Below are 17,783 nucleotides of genomic sequence, written 5' to 3'. Positions count from 1 at the left end.
TCCCAGGTGGCGCTAGTTGTAAAGAACCCACTTGCCAGTGCAGGAACCATAAGAGACGTGGGTTCGGTCCCTGGAGAAGGGCATGGCAACCAACTTCAGTGTTCTTGCCTGGAGAATCCCGTGGAGAGATGAGCCTGGCAAGCTACAGTCCGTAAGCTCATACTTGGGTGCCTCATGAGCTGACCCAAAATTTAAAAAAGTACTGTTGTATTGAAGTGTTGTCTCCTCTTATTTTACACAACAATGAACCATTTCTCAACTGGATTATGACATGTGGTGAAATGTGTCATTTTACATGACAACCAGTGATGACCATCTCAGGGGCTAACTAAGAAGCTCGAAAGTACTTCCTAAAGCCAACTTGCACCCAAAAAAGGTCATAATCATTGTTTGGTGGTCTGCTGCCAGTCTGATCCACTGCAGATTTCTGAGTCCCAGTGAAACCATTACATCTGAGAAGTATGCTCAGCAAATGAATGAGATGCACCAAACTTCAAGGCCTGCAGCCAGCACTGGTCAACAGAATGAGTCCAATTCTCCATGACAACACCCGACCACATGTTGCACAACTAATGCTTCAAAAGTTGAATGAATTGGGCTATCAAGTTTGCCTCATTTACTCTATTCACCTGATCTCTCGCCAACCTACTAGCACTTCTTCAAGCATCTTGACAATCTTTTTCAGGGAAAATACCTCCACAACCAGGAGGCAGAAAATGCTTTCCAAGAGTTTGCTGAATCCTGAAGCATGAATTTTTATGCTACAGTAATAAAGAAACTTATTTCTCATTGGTAAAAATGTGTTGATTGTAATGGTTCCTATTTTGATTAATATACATGTTTCAGCTTAGTTATGATGATTTCAAATTCATGGTCCAAAATCGCAATTACCTTCTCACCAACCTTAATATTTCTAGTATTTGTCCTTTCACTTGTGTCAGTGTTTGCTTTATATAATAATTGAGTGTTCTATATATTTAGGTGCTCTACTAGTGCACGCATATATATTTATAATTGTTATTTCTTACTGGTAAGTTGACCCTTTTGCCTTTATGTTTTTTCTTATCTCTTGTGACAGTGCTTAACATCTATTCTGTGTGATATAGTCATCTTTGTTCTTTTGGTCATTATTTGCATGGAATATCTTTTTCCATCTCTTCACTTTCAGCCTATATATGATCTTCAACCTGAAGTGAATCTCCTACAGGAAGCATATAGTTGGATCTTATTTTTGTTTTTCTTCAGCAGTCTGGTTACTTTGTATCTTTTTATTAGGGAGTTTAATTCATTTAAATTTAAAGTCATTATTAATAGGGAAGGACTTATTATTACTATCTTGTTAACTATTTTCTGTCAATCTTTTAGTTCGTTTGTCCCTCTTTTCCTCTCTTGCTATCTTACTTTGTGTTTCATTGAAATTTTTTTTATATTCATATGCTTGGATTTCTTCTTTTTCATATCATCTAGAAGTATTTTCTTTGTTCACATGGAGCTTATATGAAAGAAATTATAGCTAATGTCAGTCTATTTTATTAAACTCCTAACAACTATAGTTGCATAAAAAACTCTACTTCTAATTATTTCATTCCACTGTATTTTATGTTACTGATGTCACAATTTGTATATTTTTACATTGTGTATTCATTGACACAGTCATTTTTAATATTTATCTTTTAAGTTTTATTATATCTAAAAGCGTTATCAGTTCAGTTCAGTTCAGTTGCTCAGTCCTGTCTGACTCTTTGCGACCCCATGAATGGCAGCACGCCAGGCCTCCCTGTCCATCACCAACTCCCGGAGTTCACTCAAACTCATGTCCATCAAGTCGGTGATGCCATCCAGCCCTCTCATCCTCTGTCATCCCCTTCTCCTCCTGCCTCCAATCCCTCCCAGCATCAGAGTCTTTTCCAATCAGTCAACTCTTCGAATGAGGTGGCCAAAATATTGGCATTTCAGCTTTAGTATCAGTCCTTCCAAAGGACACCCAGGACTGATCTCCTTCAGAATGGACTGGTTGGATCTCCTTGCAGTCCAAGGGACTCTCAAGAGTCTTCTCCAACACCACAGTTCAAAGGCATCAATTCTTCGGCACTCAGCTTTCTTCACAGTCCAACTTTCACATCCATACATGACCAGTGGAAAAACCATAGCCTTGACTAGCTGGACCTTTGTTGGCAAAGTGATGTCTTTGCTTTTGAATATGCTATCTAGGTTGGTCATAACTTTCCTTCCAAGGAGTAAGCGTCTTTTAATTTCATGGCTGCAGTCACCATCTGCAGTGATGGTGATGAACTACTTTAGCTTCTGTGTGTCTGGGAAAGCCTTTATCTCTCTATCACTTTTGAAGTACAGTTTTGCAAGGTATTCTTGATTGGTAGTTTTTTCACTTAGCATTTTGAATATACAGTCACATCCCCTTCTGGACTGCAAGGTTCCTACTGAAAAGTTCACTAATAGCTTTATGGAGTTCTCCTTACACGAGACAAGTTGCTTTTTTTCTTGCCGATTTTAAAATCTGCTTTGTCTTTGGACTTTTGACGGCCTGATTATGTGTGTTGGTCTGTACTTCTCTAAGTTCATCTTATTTGGGAACCATGAGGATCACTGAATCTGTATGTCTATTCCTCAGATTTGGAGAGTTTTCAGCAATTATTTCTTTGGGTAAACAGTCTGCCCCTTTCTCTCTCTTTTCTTCTGAGACTCCCATAATACATATATTGGTCCATGTAATGGTATCCCACAAGTCTCTCAAGTTTTCTTCATGCTTTCACTTTTTTTTTCTCCTTTGATTAAATAATTTCCAATGATCCATCTTCAAGTTTGCTGATTATTTCCACTGCTTCATTTAATCTGCTGCTGAAACCCTCCAGTGTATTTTTTCATTTCAGTTATCATACACATCAGCTACTTAATTTCTAATTAAAAAAACACTTTAAAAACATTTGGAAGTCTCACTTGGTTCATGCATTTTCTCTTTAACTCACTGAGCATCTTTATGACTGCTATTGTGAATTCTCTGTCAGGTAAATTTTATGTCTCCATTTCACTGGGGTCAGTTTCTGGAGATTTATCTTATACCTTTGGGACTTATTTCCCTGTTTCTTAATTTTTCTTGACTCTCTATGTTGGTGTCTGTGCATCAGACAAAATTACCACTTCTCCCAATTTTCCTGGACTAGGCTTGTGAAAAAGAAGACTCTCACTGCTCCGCCTGTTTAGTGACTCCGGAAGTTGCTCCAACCATCATACTAGTCCAAACCACCATCTTTGTTCAGAGTGACCCAAGATGTATGGACTATGCTGGGTCCTGTCAGTGCTCAAATTCAAAAGCCAGTCCCCTGGGCAGCCCTAAAGAAATCTGAACACTGGATACACGGTCCAACTCTTTCCTACCCACTGCTTTTAACATAGTAGCTGAAATCTGGGACTTCCTCACCAGCTCACTCTGTATTGGGCCAGGAGAAGGGGCTGTGTTGAGTATGCTAGTTCAAACTGTCATCTTTTTTCTCAGCGGCCCCTGGTGTTCCATCAGCCCTTTGAGACAGGTAAGATAGAAGCCAGTGGCTTAGGCCACACCCAGAAAAAAATCAAAACATCAGACATATGATCCAGTTCTTTCCTTCTCTTCCCAGGGAGAGCTTGAAGCTGGGGTTTTTCTCCCAATTATATGGCACTTAGTGATTATGGCAAATCAAGTTTTTCTACCAGCTCTGATGTGGCAGTTTCATAACACATTAGGGGTACAAAAGCCTCTCAACTAGCTTCTGGATTTCTCACAAAGGGAATTGGTCAGTATATTATTGATTTGGTATGTATGTTGAAGAAAGGAGGTTCCAGAGCTTGCTATTCTGCCATTCTGCTAACATCACTTATGTTGAACATAATCTTTAGGTGATGTATTTAATAAGAGCCAGCGTACACAAATAACTGCCTCCCATCTTTCACTCTTAACTTAAAAAATTTCAAGAAAGTTTTTATTTAGTGTATTTTAAATTCACCTATACTGAGTGTTCTATACAGTAATTCTTCAATGATCTGAGTTCAGAGATAACAAAGAGCATCTTAATTTTTAAACATCTTAGTTGCCAGTGTCACTCAACCAAAACAGCACAAAATAGTACACAGTAGTTTGGCCTATTTTTGCTAAAAAAATACTATTTTCTCCTATGAAGCACTCAATAGGATATCTACAACACACATACACACAAGCAAAATCCAAAAAACTTTAAACAGTATTAACAGTAGTACAAAGATAGCCATAAAGGGTGGCGGCCATCTCCTGATTTCCTTTCCTGTGTATGTTTCCATTATTTTCCTTAATTATTACTTACATCCTCCTTGCATGTTTTTGGTAAGAGTCATTTCTATACGTGTTCAGTTCAGGGCTTAAAATAAAGATGAGCTTCCCTTTTACAGTACTTTTTTTAGTATATGCACCACTAAAAAGTCATGGGAAAATCGAATGGGAAGGGAGGGAGGAGAATCACTTTTTTTACTGGTCAGATTAAATCTAATATCAAAGTTATGTTTCCACAAGTAGGCAGGATCTCTACTCCCCAGGGCCTTTAACCTGCTTATAGTCCACTCTCCATCGAGGGTCTCTTCTCCAGAGTAAGACTGGTTCACTGAGTAATTACTCTAGTGAGTCTGTGGATTAAAAATAGTAATAGCAATAAATAATTTAAGTACCAGAGCTTGTGTGAGAGAGATTTCCATGTGCTTCTTTCATTGAGTTAGCACAATGGCTTCCAAGTCTTCACAGGAAATCTAAGGCCTATAGAGCTCCCATGATTACTACTGAAGGGGCTAGGTGCAGGCTCATCCCTCAAACCAGCACTAACACAGCCGGCAGAGGAAAACGTTTTCTTACAGTGAACAAGAAACTCCTTGCAAATACCAAATTGTGATTCCTTTTATTTTGGTTTTATTAAGTCTGGCTTTCCCCCTGTTAATGAGTGGGTCTCACCTATGAGACAGTCATTTCTTATGCGTCAGATATCAGTAAATTACTTTTCATTTATGAAAATATGGTGGCAACATCACATTTTTAGCTGAGAATGTAAAGATTTATGTTGGTTTTTAAAGTTTCCTTTATAAACCACTTTTGATCTTACAGTACAAGACACAGAGACACTTGAGAATAAATACCCATCTCCTGGACACAACAGATGTCCTCCTTTAAAGCCACAGTCAATCCAAGACCCAGACAAATCATTTACTTTAATCTGACAAGAACCTTTTTCAAAGTAAAGAGGTGGTTGTGACAGATAACAGCACTGTGATTATGGCAGGAAATCCACATTTTGAAGAGATTTATTTTGAAGTAAGTATGGGTGAGAGGACATGTGATCTGGGATCTGCCTTAAATACAGCACAGAAAAAAAATAAAGGATATAGCAAATGTCATAAATATATGTTCTTTGTTTCTATTTTTGATGTTACTGAATTTTTTATAATCTGGTTTAAAAATTATCGAATTAAAAAACCCTATAGAATCATTTATTACTTGGAATACTTTGAAGGAGTGGGCAAATCTACTTGACTTGTATGCTGGTACTTCATAACCTTAGAAAGAAAGAGAGAAAGTCGCTCAGTTGTACCCGACTCTTTGCGATCCCATGGACTGTAGCCTACCAGGCTACCTTACATTTCAAAATTAAATGAATAGTTATTTTTTTCCACTGACTAATGCACTAAAGTTTTAAGCACATGTTAGTATCATAATCGGAGAAGGCAATGGCAACCCACTCCAGTACTCTTGCCTGGAAAATTCCATGGACGGAGGAGCCTGGTAGGCTGCAGTCCATGGGGTCGCTAGGAGTCAGACACGACTGAGCGACTTCACTTTCACTTTTCACTTTCACGGGGAGCCTGGTGGGCTGCCATCTATGGGGTCGCACAGAGTCGGACACGACTGAAGCGACTTAGCAGCAGCAGCAGCAGCAGCAGCAGTATCATAACAGTTCCTTTTTAATCAATTAATATCTCTGAAAAGATGTTGTATACTGATGATTTAAATATTTTGTTTTTAAAATGATTAGAATTAAATAAACTAATCCTGCACTGAAATACCCTTTGAATAATCTTGCTGTATCACTCAAGTCCTGACTCTACTCCAAATGAGCAATAAAGGTCATATCAATATTTCTTACAAATTATGTACAGAAAAACCAGTTTTCATTTCATAGATGTCACAGAGGCACAAAGGGCACTTTTAGTGATTTTTCCTGTTGTTGTCCGCATCGTGGTACTGTCTGCATTTAAAACTGTTGTAAAAATTCTGGTGGCTCACAGATCACATCAGCAGAGATCAGGAGGGACCACGTTTTGTGAAAAACTTACTTTCAGCTGCTAAGAGGAAGTGGGATCTATCTACAATTTGTATTCAGAAGCAAAAAGAAATCTTCTCTCTTTCTAGATTAAAAACAACAAAACTTCAGGATGGAGGCCAGAGGCAAAGATTTCACCCCTCTTATATCTACATGTGCTAAGACCTAAAAAATGCTAAGTCTTCTCTTGGGGCTGTTTAGGATGTACCAACCCCACAACGAGGACTTCAAGTTCATTTGAAATCATGGCTTAAAGTGTCTAAGAAAATACTAGGTCTGTTAAAGTATTTAAGACCTCCTTTAAAAAACTTAATATATAAACAAACATTACTCATAGAAATCTAAAGTCAAATATGTATTAGGTGAAGAATTCTCACTTCACATCAAACTACCTTCTAAACAGGGCAATTTCTACATAATATTCTTTTAAATAGGAAAAGATTCTCTTACATGGAAAAGTATAATTATAAAACTCAGTTCGCCTACATTTTAAAATCTAGTATACAAAGTGAAGTGTTCCTGTATTAGGACTATTAACATCAGTAGCAAACACTTGAATATTCCAGTTATGTGATAAATATTTTTTTTCCTAATAGAACATTCCAAAGGAGAAACTAGTGGTTATTTTTTATAATTGAAGGTCAAGCATAATACTGAAAGAATAGGTTCCACTTGTAAGATTGTGTCTGTAAATCCTTTGAAGCAGAAAATTTGTTTTTATAACTCTACTTCTCTCCCTTCTATTGTAAAGGATTGCTCTCCTGTTTTCTAAGTTCACGAGCATCACTGGATAACCTTGGCAGAATAATTTAATCATAGTTTGTATCTGTCATGGCCTGGATAAACTCTACAAAGTAATGTTCCGAATTTTATGAAGCAAGTTCTTGCCTTCATGATTTTTTAAAAATGCTAACTTGTGTCCTCATTGAAGGCAATGAGCCTTAGAGTTTCCCTCCTGCGGCTACAGACTTCCTAAAATGTAATTCTGGGATGTTCATCATGAGTTTTTATTGGGAGGGATGTCACCAGGATGGTGAACTGTTGTTCCTGACTTCACTCCTCCATACAAGAAGAGTAACTATTAATAACAACTATGCACTATACACTGAGTATCCTAGTGAGGCCGTGCACCCCTCCCCCCACCCCCGTACCATGGAGACCAAGGTCTGCAATATAGTAACTGTGGTGCATCATTCACTTACAACTCCCGTGTAACAGTTAAAAAAATGAATAGGGGTCTTAGGCACACTGGGGAAAGAGGAGAATTCCAGATTAACTCTGAAAAGTCTGTTGGCACAGGATTAAAAGAGTTCTCATTACTATAGAGAAGAGATCAAAGAGCTGGAAATAGAGGGGCCAGCTATGACACAGGAAGAAAAGAGGTAAAGAATCTGAGGGCGGGTGGTCTGTGAAGATGCCATCAATCCTATCCCACTGCCCTCGGGCAGTACCACAGGGATACATGCCAGGCAATGGGAACACTGAATCTTCTGAAAATCCTGACACCATGGCTCTGGGGCGCAATGGTAAAGAATCCTCCGGCCAATTCAGGAGACGCAAGAGATGTGGGTTCGATCCCTGGGTCGGGAAGATCCCCTGGAGACGGAAATGGCAACCCACTGCAGTATTCTTGCCTGGGAAATCCCACGGACAGAGGAGCCCAGTGGGCTGCAGTCCACAGGGTCGCAGAGTCAGATGTGACTGAGCACACAAACACGCACAATCTTGCAAAGAGTGCTCTCAAAGGAACCACATGGATTTTCTTGGTAGAGTATCCTAGCAGCTAATACCTGTCACTGAGTTGAATTTTCTATATCATGGATCAGGATTAAACCAACAATGATCACATTCAGGAACTGTTTTGGGATTTGAGAAAGAGGAAGAATTCAGTTATTAGGATCCTCATTCAAACTGTTTTCTAAAGAAGGGATACCACAGAACCTAAAAAAAACAACAATCAACCAGCCTTAACTAATGAAAGATTCCACACAAGTGTCAATAGATTTGAAAAAAACAAAAAATTAGACTTTGTGTAAAAGAGTTATGATAAAAAATGTATGCAGGGTCCCCCCAGGGCAGGCTCTGTGGGGTAAACCAAGAATTCCTCTCATGTCTGTGTGGCACCCGAAGATGGGAGGAGACACAGAGAGTCCTCAGGCGAGGCCAGGGCTGGATCATCCCCAGGTGCCAAGGCCGGGGGAGCTGACTGGACAGAAGAGGGGCAAGGGCAGAAGGAACAGCCTGTGTGAAGGTAGAAAAGCCATGTGAGCTCAGGAAACTAGTCCACTAGGGCGAGTGTGAAGGAGGCAGCTGGGCAGAGAGAAGCCTGGAAATGCATGAGGGCTTGCAGGATGAACTGACACCTTCCCCAAAACCCACACAGTTGTGTTTAACGAGTGTAAAACTCTCACAGAGAACTGGAGACAGTAAATCAGCAGACAGAGAAGTCAACGCTTAAGAGAGTGGACAGCAGACAGGTACATGGTAAGCGACAGAACAGACCAGAGCCAGCTGAAGCCCAAACCTGCAGCGGAAAGCACAGAAGAAAGCTGATTCCACCTCACCTTCCCAAAGTGGACTGGCTGACGTCTTGAAAAGGAACGGCTAAACCGCCGCATCTCCTCCCCTCCCAGGCAGACGAGTGCACGTCTTACTCTCAGAAGGGGCTGAACAGAAGGCGCAGACAGAGCTCAGGGGTCTATGGTGAAAAACCCAGCAATTCAATGATAAAAGTGAGTCCAGTTCAGCCACCAGGTAAGGCCCACAGGCAGCCAACCTCCAACACTGCCATGGTAGAGAAGATAGTACAAGACTCTGAAGTCCAGATGGGTCTTCCAAGCAGAAGGACAGGTTCACTCACTACCCCACCCCCCAGGCTTTACTTTTTAGCATCCACATTACAAATATGAGGGGACAACCAAGGATCACCACACATTTGAGAAAAGCATCTAATATGAAAAAGAAAAGCCAAAACCAAACCAGAAAGAACATAGAAAAGAAAGACAATGAAGAATGCAGAAGAATACTTCAAAAACTCAACATCCTCACATTGTTTTGTCCTCCATGAAATAAGAATTATATATATATATATATTAAAAAGAACAGATCATAATCTAATCAGAAAACAAAAATAGAGCTCCAAAAAGTTAAAAATGTGACAGCATTAATTTTTTCGAAGTCAAAGAAAACTTGGAGTATATAGCTCAGCACATCACCTAGAAAATTACATTAGGCAAAGAAAAGAAACTGGGAGAGAAAAGAATTAAAATCAAATCATCAATCTAAAGGACACCTGAATAATAAGATTTCCTGAAAGCGAAAAGAAAATATCACAGAGCTATGACAAGTCCTTGGAGGCAAAGGATGAGTTGGAAAGTGACCACCATGTTCCAGCCAAACCGGTGAGAGAGACAAAGCACATCTTGAAATTCACAACACTGACGACATGTTCCACCAAAATGAAGGGACAAACCACAGAAATACAGGTGCTGGTCCGAGATAAACAGAGGGAGATGAAGGAACGGGCTCAGGCTCCAGGTGTGCTGCAGGCCGAGAGCAACCGGTCCAGGCTGAGGGCCCAGGAAACAAGTGAGTCAGACGTGCCGCTTGGGGTAGTGAAACACTTCAGAGGAGCCTTTCAAGTGTTTGGAGAGCGGAAGGATTAGTTCGTGATTGGTACACTGACAACCAAGCAAATAAGTCAGGCAATTTGACTAATTCTGGAAAAAGCAAATGACTGCATGACGATGGCAATGCCACCCTGGCTCTGTGATGAGTCACGTGTGCCCTCAGCAGGAAGACTGAGCACGCTGGGTGGGCGGGATGGGGTGGGGGCGTGGGCGGCCATGGAATAGGGGGAGAGCCAAGTCCTCATCTCCCAGGTAGGAAGTCAGTGGAGAACACCCGAGGCCGAAAAACATCAAGCTGGCAAATAAGCCCACCACTCAGAAATCTGGAGGGAAACAAGCAAAAGTGGTGACCACGGGAGCAGGAACCTGGGAGCGGGAGGGATGGCACCAGGAACTGAAAGGTAGCTTGTGTTTTGTGTTTTTAAAAAATATTAATTATAAACCTAGCGCTACTATTTGACTTTTAAGAACTACAGCTCTTTAATAAAAGTAAAAACAGGAAGGGAAGCTAGAGAGGGACCAGGGTCACACCCTGACATCACCTCTAAACTCATGGGGGTGGGGCTGCCCTGGGCTCCTCCTGGTGTTCTCCGCCTCCTCCCCGCCCCCACGCCGAGCCCCCGCCACCCCCTGCCCCAGGAAGGCAGCCACACCCAACTCTGTGAGGAATACACCCGGTGTGCAAGCCACTGCTGCGGCCAATGGGAACTTTCTAGTGACTTCAAAGAACTGAATAGCCACTCATTCCCTCACGGGACATGAACCAAGAAAAAGGCAGCCCGGCTGGCAGAAGCAGCCACTGGACACAACAGAAGACATCAGCCCGGGGAAGAAGTCATAGACAAGGAGAGTTGGGAAGAACTTGCTAAGTTGCTAAGTCACGTCAGTCGTGTCCGACTCTGTGCAACCCCATAGACGGCAGCCCACCAGGCTCCCCCGACCCTGGGATTCTCCAGGCAAGAACACTGGAGTGGGTTGCCATTTCCTTCTCCAATGCATGAGAGTGAAAAGTGAAAGTGAAGTCGCTCAGTCGTGTCCGACTCTGTGCGACCCCATGGACTGCAGCCTACCAGGCTCCTCTGTCCATGGGAGTTTCCAGGCAAGAGTACTGGTGTGGGAGCCCCCAAATCCACCAGCCCTACTCCAGAATTTAGGCATGTGGAGCCTTAACTATCTTCCCTGGTGTCAGCCTGAGAATAATCATCTGTAACTTTTCAATACAAGTAAATAATTCCTGGCAATAAGGTATTCAGGAGGTGGACTCAATAGGGCTAAGTGACTAAGCAGAGGGTACAGACAAAGGAAGAAGGAAAGTTGAGCACAAATCTCGCCTGGTGTGGAGATGATCAGCAACAGAGGCGCAGGGTGGGCGTGGAGACTGACTCGGAGCACGGACCACGGACCACGTGGAATTCCAGCGGCGGGGGGCGGGGTGGGGTGTGGTCTGTGGGCAGCCTGGGCTTGGTGCAAAGGACAAGAGGGAGACGGGAGCACAGCAGAGCTGGGAAGTTAGAGATGCACATGAGGCAGCAGAAGAAATTACCCCGAGGGCAGGAGAAAAGCGGGGGAAGGCTGAGGCTGAAGCCCAGCAAGAGAAGAGGAGTGCAGGAGCCCAGGGCGGCTGCTGGGAGATGACCTTCAGCCAAGGGAGGAGCCCGGGGAGAAGATGTTCCAAGACCCCAGAGCCCGGGGGCAGGCAGCTTGAGAAGATATCGGGGGAAGCTGGCAGGATAGGCCAGCAGTCCAGGACTGGGTCCAGTGGGAAGGGCAACTGGCTCGGGGAGGGAAACCGCAAACGCCGAGACGGAACAAGCCCTGTTTGATCAGGGTCTGCGCTGACTGTGGAAACACGTGTTGCTAACTCGCCTCACCAGCACATGGCTTTGACATCTGAGGTCCCTTAAAAGAAGCCAAACACAGTTGGCGCACCCAGACCATCACATGCCTCTCGAGGGAGCTGTGACAGAGAAGGGGCAACTGAGACAAGAATGGGACAAGGCCACCAGCCTGAGACGTCCTCTGCAGAACCCTGGTCCCTGCCCCAGAGGACTGGTTCTGCGAGCTGCTTTCTTGCAGTTCTCCCAGGAAGGGCGGAAACTAGGGAGAGTTTTCTTCTGGTGCTTTTCTGCTCAAAACTGTGACCACAAAATTCTTTCTTCATTTAACCTAAATTTGTCAGCTCCAAGTCTGAAGCTCTTTCCTCTGTCCTGCTCTTGCGGGCACAGATCCTCGGTGTCCTCTGAGGAGAGGGGTGTTTGACCCGAGACACAGACTGGATCGCCTGCCAGCACGCCTACCTTTCCTAATGGAGACACACCTCAAGTTCTCCAGAGCCAGCTGAAAGGCTCCGACAGTGAGCGACACTCGGCCAAGGCTCAATGCGAGTTGGCTGCGTATCTGTAAATGTTTATGTCTGAAGAGCCACAGTGTCAACCCACCCAGACCACCCCCTCAAAAAACTGAAAAAAAAAAAAAATATATATATATATATGACAAATAGGAAAATACTAGATCTCAAAATCACTTGTTTGTAAAACAGTACTGCTTGTATTTTAAAGAGTTAACAGGAAGCAGCCTAGAATCGCATCACAATCAGAACTGTCTCAAGATGAGAGAGTAACAATGACATATATACATGACCATGTGTAAAACAGATAGCTAGTGGGAAGCTGTTGCACAGCACAGGGGGCTCAGCCTGGTGCCCTGTGATGACACAGAGGGGTGGGATGGGGGTGGAGGGAGGCTCAACAGGGAGGGGATATATGTATACTTGTGGTTGATTCACGCTGTTGTCCAGCAGAAACCAACACTGCAAAGCAATTATACTGCAACAAAAACATAAATTAAAAAAGAAAGATGTGGCGAGGGGTGGGGGGGCATCCCAGAGGCTGTTTACATCAAAGACAGAAGGTTATTAACTACATTACAAACACTACACTGTCTTCATACTCTTTTTCCATGAATAATTTTGAAACCAAGCAAGAGATATGAAAGAATGACCGAGACAGAGGGAGGAATGTTTCAGTTCAAACATGACCCACAGAGCATCCATTCATTTCTTCTCTGTGTTGAATTCCTCCAAGGTCGGCAATATTTTTTGAAAGGCCATGGACCACTTTGCTCAAATGAAACTTCATCCATTAGCTCCAAATACAGACCGACAAAAACAGTCATCTAGACTGAGGCGTGGGCCAGGAGCCCAACCACCTGCAAAGCTGCTCTGAGGTCCTGCCGACCGGCCAAGGGAACCAAGTCCATGGCCTCAGCCGGGCTTCAAAGCCGCAGCCCATCTCCACTCCATCCTGCCCACGCTGTCTGCTACCTCAGCAACCACGCTGGACGCAGCACATGACGCCTGTGGGCCTGCCTCCTGGAGTGGCCCAAGGCCCTCAAAGGCAAGCGGGCATCTCACCCACTGTGTCCCCCGCATCTCCAGGCCCCATGCCTGTCACACTCCAGGTGTGCAGTCTGCTGGGGTCATATGGTTGGCACAGCTCACGGGGGACCGAGACAGGAGCCTCACGGTTCCATCACTCTAGGCGAGAGAAGAATGTGAAGCCGAGACTTCCTCTGACATAGTCTGAAGTGCCTGCACATGTGTTCCCTCATCTGGTCATTACAAAAGCCCTGGGAATTAGGCAGGAAATAATTCACACCCCTCTTCACAGAGGAGGAAACTGAAGCAGGGAGAGGTTAAATGCCTGTGTGCAAGGTCACTCACTGGGCCACGGACGCAGCTTCTGAGCAGACAGCAGAGACAGGAGAAGCCTACAGAAATAAACCAATTCGATAAATAAACCCAAGTGCTTCACGGAGAAACACACATATGCTACTGGGTAATCAGATGCCTCTAGGGGAGGGTGAGGGAAGAGACTCAGAAATTCAGAACAGACTACCTTTTGTAATTCTCACAACACAAATTTTGAGAAGAGGAAAAAATATTGAACATTTTTACTTGAAAAAACTGTAAATATGAAATACACAGTGACTACATGCAAGCAATTCATTAAAAAAAAGTTCCCCCCAAATTTATGGTTTCATATTATACTTTACCAAAATTAAACTGAAATCTTGAGTGTGAAATGTCCTGGCATTTAATGGATTCTGCTGTACTTGGAAAACACAAGTTTTATATTTACAAAGGTTTTACTTAAAAAAATAAGTAAATAATCAATATATGATTTTATTAGGTTATTATATATTGTCTTATCATGAATATAAAATAGGCACATTAAAGGAAAATTTGAAATCAGGTTTTAAAAATGACCCAGAGGCGTATCGGCATAAAGTTACCACCTCCTTGCGACATTTTAATTAATTTCCTTCCAGTTCTTTTTACAAGATGGGTAGTTTCCTTTGGTTGTTTTATGATGTGGTACTCACACCATACATACAATTTCGTTATCCTGGCTTTTTTCTTAACACTATATCACAAGAGCCCTTTTAGATTATACATCATCTTTATAACCACAATCTCTAACTTACTGAACTCCAATATGATCTTTCAAGTGGTTATACCACGGTTTACTTAACCATTTTTATACTAGCAGACTGCTGCCAAACTTTTACTATCATAAATGCTTTAATGACTACAACTTTTATTTTCTTCCCATTTTGTTTTAGATAAATTCCTAAAGCATATTACTAGATCAAAACAGATGATAATTTTTAAGACCTGCTTAAAAATTGTATTAAATTTTTGCTTCCTCAAAGATCTAATGCATATTATTACAGGCAATGAATGAAAATATGTATTTAATTAAACTCTTATGAATGATCAGTAAAATCATCTATATCACTTTTTCTGTTAATAAGTGGAAATATACCCTCACTGTATAATTGTGCTTTTTTCCCCCAGAACACATACATGGTGGGAACACCATGATTACTGACAAGCTGAACCTCTTTTGTGAATAATTTATGTCCATTATCCATTTATTAATTGGCTCTTTCTGTAGACTTTAAAATACTTTTGTATGAGTATTTTGTATAATTACATTCTTAACTCTGTTTACAATACTGACGGGGAATATTATTTCCTCAATCTATGGTTCACACAAAATTTTTGTGTCGGTTGTTACTTGGGCAAGCTCAGTGCTCTTTTCCTTTGTGACTCTTCACGAGCCTTTTGAGGTGGCTCTTCCCCACCCTCTCCCTGTGTTAATACTTACTGCCTTTCCCCCTCAGCTCACGCGGTTTGAACGTGACACATCGCGTGCAAGAGGTGTTACCTGCTGGTCGTCAGGTGTCCATATGCCACAGGTGATCTGACTTTCCAAGTTGATCTCAGATGACCAGTGTCTTTGTCCACTGACAGAACCAACCAGGACAAACCCATCTCGATATGAGATCAGTGCTTGCGTCCCATCGTGGCTCCACGTGAAATCGCTCACCTTTGGGACACACAGACAAAAGGAGTCAGCTTGTAATCTGAAAGGGAAAGCACTATCTGTAGGCATTACCTGAGCCTTTGGCTAAAATCAAGATGGCCTTAAACAGACACTATACTACGTTGTATGTATTTTAACAGTAATATATAAAAGACACTGTTTGGAAAGCATACGCCAGTGCATGCTAAGGGCTTCACACACACGTTACTTCATCAAGCCCATGATAATACCTCCCACAGAGGACATATAACTCCTCCCTGGTCTTACAGAGTGGCCAGTGGCAGAGCCAAGACCGTCCCAGGGCTGTGTCCCAGCATCCTTGCATTTAAACACTGTTTGGTCTATGGCCTCCCCATTATATTAATAGATTCTCCATCAATGTCTCTTGGTCACTTATCAAGAAAGCAAAGGTTATGGATGGTTTCTGATCATATGTTTCTCAGTCTTGCTAACATTCCCACAATCAAAATGAGAAATAATCTAACCAGAAAACATTACTTATACTCGTGTGTTGAGTTCTATCAAATGCATTTATTCAAATGACCACACGTTTTTTTCTCTTAATCTATTACTACAGTAAATTACTTCTCAGTTTTATGCCATCCTGCATAGCTACAAAAAGCCCAACCTGGAGATAAAGTATTGCCCTTTGAAGCTGAAGTTGACTTGCTTATGTGTTTGGAATTTCTACATCTACATCTATATACAGGAGTGAGTCAAACTCATGATTTTTTTTTTAATGTCTTTGTTTGAATTGATTAGGGTTATGCTGACCTCTCAGTTTGAGATGGACGGTAGTCCCTTTTCTTCCATGGCTGGGAAGAATTTGTATAAACCAGCCTGACCTGTTGCCTCAAAGGCCAGTGGAACATGCCTGTGAAACCATCTGGCTCTGCACTTTTCTATGGGAAGATTTTTAACCATTGCTTCACTTTATTTAATAGTGTTAGCACCAGTCAAACTTTCAAGCTTTTTACTTCTTTTTCAGTCAATTCTATTACAAAATATTTTCAGGAATATGTAAGTTCATTTAAGTTTTCAAAACTCTTGGCAAGTAGTTGTTGATAGTACTCACTATTCTTTTAAATACCAACTTTACTGAGCTATAATTTATATGTAATGAAGCTCCCTTTGGCAGTCAATTCCCTACCCTCACCCTTGGTCTGAGGCAACCAATGATCTAATTTCTGTCACTAGCTGTTTATTCTAGGAACTTTGCATGAACAGAAGCACACAGTATGCTCACGTTTGTTTATGACTGGTTTTACTGAGAGTAGTAACTTTGAGAGTATTCTGAACTCTTGTGTGCACCAGTAGTTCATTCCTTTTTATAGATGAGCAATATTCTATTGCATAAATGTGCCACCACTTATTCATTTCTCCAAATTGATGGGTATTTGGGGTTGTTTCCAGCATTGGGTTATTTTACAAAACTGCTGTGAAGATTCATGTGCAAGACTTTTTGTAGACATATGGTTTCATTTTTTCTCGAGTAAATACCTAGGAACGGAATTAATTGCTGGGTCAAACGTAAGTGTATGTTTAAATGCATAAGAAATTACCAAACTTTTCCAAAGTGGATAAACCATCTTACACTCCCATTAGCAGTGTGAGCGAGTAGGTCCACACCTCACCAACACTTGATGCTGCGTCTTTTATTTTAGCTATGCTAGGTATATAGTGGTAGGACACTGTTTTTAATTTTAATTTAATTCCCGAATGACTAATATGCTGAGCGTCATTTCATGTGCTTCTTGATTATTTGCACATCGTCTTTTAGACCCTACCTGTTCACTTTCCCTGCCATATATATTTGTATATCTGTTCATGTTTACCTATTATAAATATATACATACATATGTAAATACACACACATACATACATTCACACACATATACATGTGTCTTTTACTTTACTTTGATGTAAAAATTCTAGATACAATCCTCTATCAGAATATATGCTTCAAGAAATTCCCCCCACTCTGTACCTTGCCTTTTCATTTTCTTATCAGTCTCTTTCAAAAAGTAAAAGTTTTAAATTTTGATGAAGTCCAATGTCAAGTTTTCTCTCTTATGTTTCAGGTTTTTTGTATCCAATCCAAGAAACCTTTACATAACCCAACACTGCAAACCCAAGTTTTCCAGAAGTGTTATTTAGTCGGTAAGTTGTGTCTGACTCTCTTCGACCTCAAGAACTGAAGCATGCCAGGCTCCTCTCTCCTTCACCTTCCGGAGTTTGCTCAAATTCATGTCCATTGAATCAGTGCTGCTATCTACAATTTCATTCTCTGCTACCCTCTTCTCCTTTTGCCTTCAAATTTTCCCAGCATCAGAGTCTTTTCAAAGGAGTCAGCTCTTTGCATCAGGTGGCCAAAGTATTGGAGCTTCAGCTTCAGCATCAGTCCTTCCAATGAATATTCAGGGTTTATTTCCTTT

The 17,783-nt window shown here is 41.7% G+C and overlaps 1 protein-coding gene across 6 annotated transcripts in view; it reads right to left on the bottom strand.

The window, feature by feature from the left end:
• The window catches only part of TULP4 (TUB like protein 4), a 199,318-nt gene that overhangs the window by 42,400 nt on the left and 139,135 nt on the right, over nt 1-17,783 (bottom strand). For 5 of the 6 annotated variants that reach the window (XM_070796447.1, XM_070796448.1, XM_070796450.1 and 2 more), the window contains one exon: nt 15,190-15,351. In XM_070796447.1, the coding sequence (XP_070652548.1) occupies nt 15,190-15,351 (162 nt within the window). Of the gene's footprint in view, nt 1-13,679; nt 13,727-15,189; nt 15,352-17,783 lie in introns of those variants that run through there. The other variant, XM_070796453.1, reaches the window with a different exon arrangement.

Source organism: Bos indicus, chromosome 9, assembly GCF_029378745.1.
Source record: "Bos indicus isolate NIAB-ARS_2022 breed Sahiwal x Tharparkar chromosome 9, NIAB-ARS_B.indTharparkar_mat_pri_1.0, whole genome shotgun sequence".
NCBI lineage: Eukaryota > Metazoa > Chordata > Mammalia > Artiodactyla > Bovidae > Bos > Bos indicus.
Note: the sequence above shows the minus strand (reverse complement) of the source record. Positions and strands in the feature narration are given on the sequence as shown.